This window comes from Rhinopithecus bieti, unplaced genomic scaffold (genome assembly GCF_001698545.2).
Source record: "Rhinopithecus bieti isolate Rb0 unplaced genomic scaffold, ASM169854v2 scaffold_59066, whole genome shotgun sequence".
NCBI lineage: Eukaryota > Metazoa > Chordata > Mammalia > Primates > Cercopithecidae > Rhinopithecus > Rhinopithecus bieti.
The window spans coordinates 1-1,648 of record NW_016865612.1 but is presented as its reverse complement, the minus strand read 5'-3'; the positions used below and the strand labels follow the sequence as shown (position 1 = coordinate 1,648).

Here is a 1,648-nt window from a genome sequence, read left to right as displayed (position 1 = left end):
GCCAGGGGTGAAGTCCTTTAGGCCTTGAATGGTCAGCTTGTCCACAGGGTGAATCTTGTTGTAGTCGGCTGGGTCAGCGAAGGTCAGGGGCAGCAGGCCCTGTTTCTTCAGGTTGGTCTCGTGGATCCTGGCAAAGCTCTTGGTGATGATGGCCCGGGCCCCAAGGTGGCGAGGCTCCAGAGCTGCATGCTCCCGGCTCGAGCCCTCGCCGTAGTTCTCGTCTCCGATCACCACCCACCTGATGCCATGTTTCTTGTAGTAGCGGGCAGTGTCAGGGACGGGGCCAAACTCCTGAGTGACGGCATTGCGCACGGAGTTGGCCTTGCCATTTTCAATGTTGATGGCACCAATGAGCAGGTTGTTGGAGATATTGTCCAAGTGCCCACGGAACTTGAGCCAGGGGCCAGCAGCCGAGATGTGGTCAGTGGTACACTTCCCTTTGACCTTGATGAGGATCTGCAGGTCCTCCAGGTCCTTGCCATCCCACTTGTCAAAAGGCTCCAGGAGCTGCAGGCGCTGGCTGGTGGGGCTCACGTCCACGTGCTGCCCGCTGCTGTCCTTGGGGGGGTGCTGGTAGGTGTCCTGCCCTGGGTCAAACTCCGCTTTGGGAAGCTCATCTGCATCCGGAGCCTCCAGCTTGAACTTCTTGCCATCCGTGCCCGTCAGGTAGTCGGTCTCGGGGTTGAACTTGAGGGTTCCCGCAATGGCCAGGGCTGTGACAATCTCTGGGGACGTGACGAAGGCATGGGTCTCGGGGTTCGCGTCGTTGCGACCCGTGAAGTTCCTGTTGTAGGAGGTGACGATTGTGTTCTTCTCCCCCTTCTTGATGTCCTTCCTGTCCCACTGGCCAATGCAGGGGCCACAAGCATTGGCCAGGACAATGCCGCCCAGATCCCTCAAGATCTGTGCATAGCCGTCCCGCTCAATGGTGGCGCGGATCTGCTCGGAACCTGGAGTGATGGTGAACTGGGACTTGCACTTGAGGCCATGGGCCAGTGCCTGCTTGGCCACAGCTGCTGAGCGTCCCATATCTTCATAGCTTGAATTGGTGCAGCTACCAATTAGACCCACTCGGATGTCCAGAGGCCATCCTTCCTTCTCTGCCACCTTGCCCACTTCTGCCACAGGGTGAGCCAGGTCAGGGGTGAAGGGCCCATTGATGTGTGGCTTCAGCTCACTGAGGTTAACTTCAATTAGTTGGTCATAATGGCAGCCAGGGTCAGGCACCAGGTGATCCTTGAATTCATCAGCTAGATTGGCAATGTCTGCTCGGCCGGTCTTGCTCAGGTACTTCTTCATCCGCTGGTTGTAAGGGAACACGGAAGTGGTGGCCCCAATTTCTGCGCCCATGTTGCAGATTGTCGCCATGCCAGTGCAGGAGATGGAGTCTACACCAGGCCCGTGGTATTCCACGATGGCACCTGTGCCACCTTTCACCGTGAGGATGCCTGCCACCTTCAGGATCACATCTTTGGGTGAGGTCCAACCAGAGAGGGAGCCTGTCAGCTTCACGCCAATCACCTTGGGACACTTCAGCTCCCAGGGGATCCCAGCCATGACATCCACAGCATCGGCACCCCCAACTCCAATGCAGATGCCCCCCAGGCCGCCACCATTGGGGTGTGGGAGTCAGTGCCAATCAGAAGAA

At 58.1% G+C, this 1,648-nt stretch overlaps 1 protein-coding gene across 1 annotated transcript; it reads right to left on the bottom strand.

The window, feature by feature from the left end:
- Positions 1-6: 6 nt before the first annotated feature.
- On the bottom strand, positions 7-1,642 carry LOC108525484 (aconitate hydratase, mitochondrial; the record flags this gene model as incomplete). Its single annotated transcript, XM_017866446.1, has 1 exon — positions 7-1,642. A coding segment is annotated over exon 1 (1,551 nt), but the record flags the coding sequence as incomplete, so codon positions are not given.
- Between the last annotated feature and the right edge of the window lie 6 nt (positions 1,643-1,648).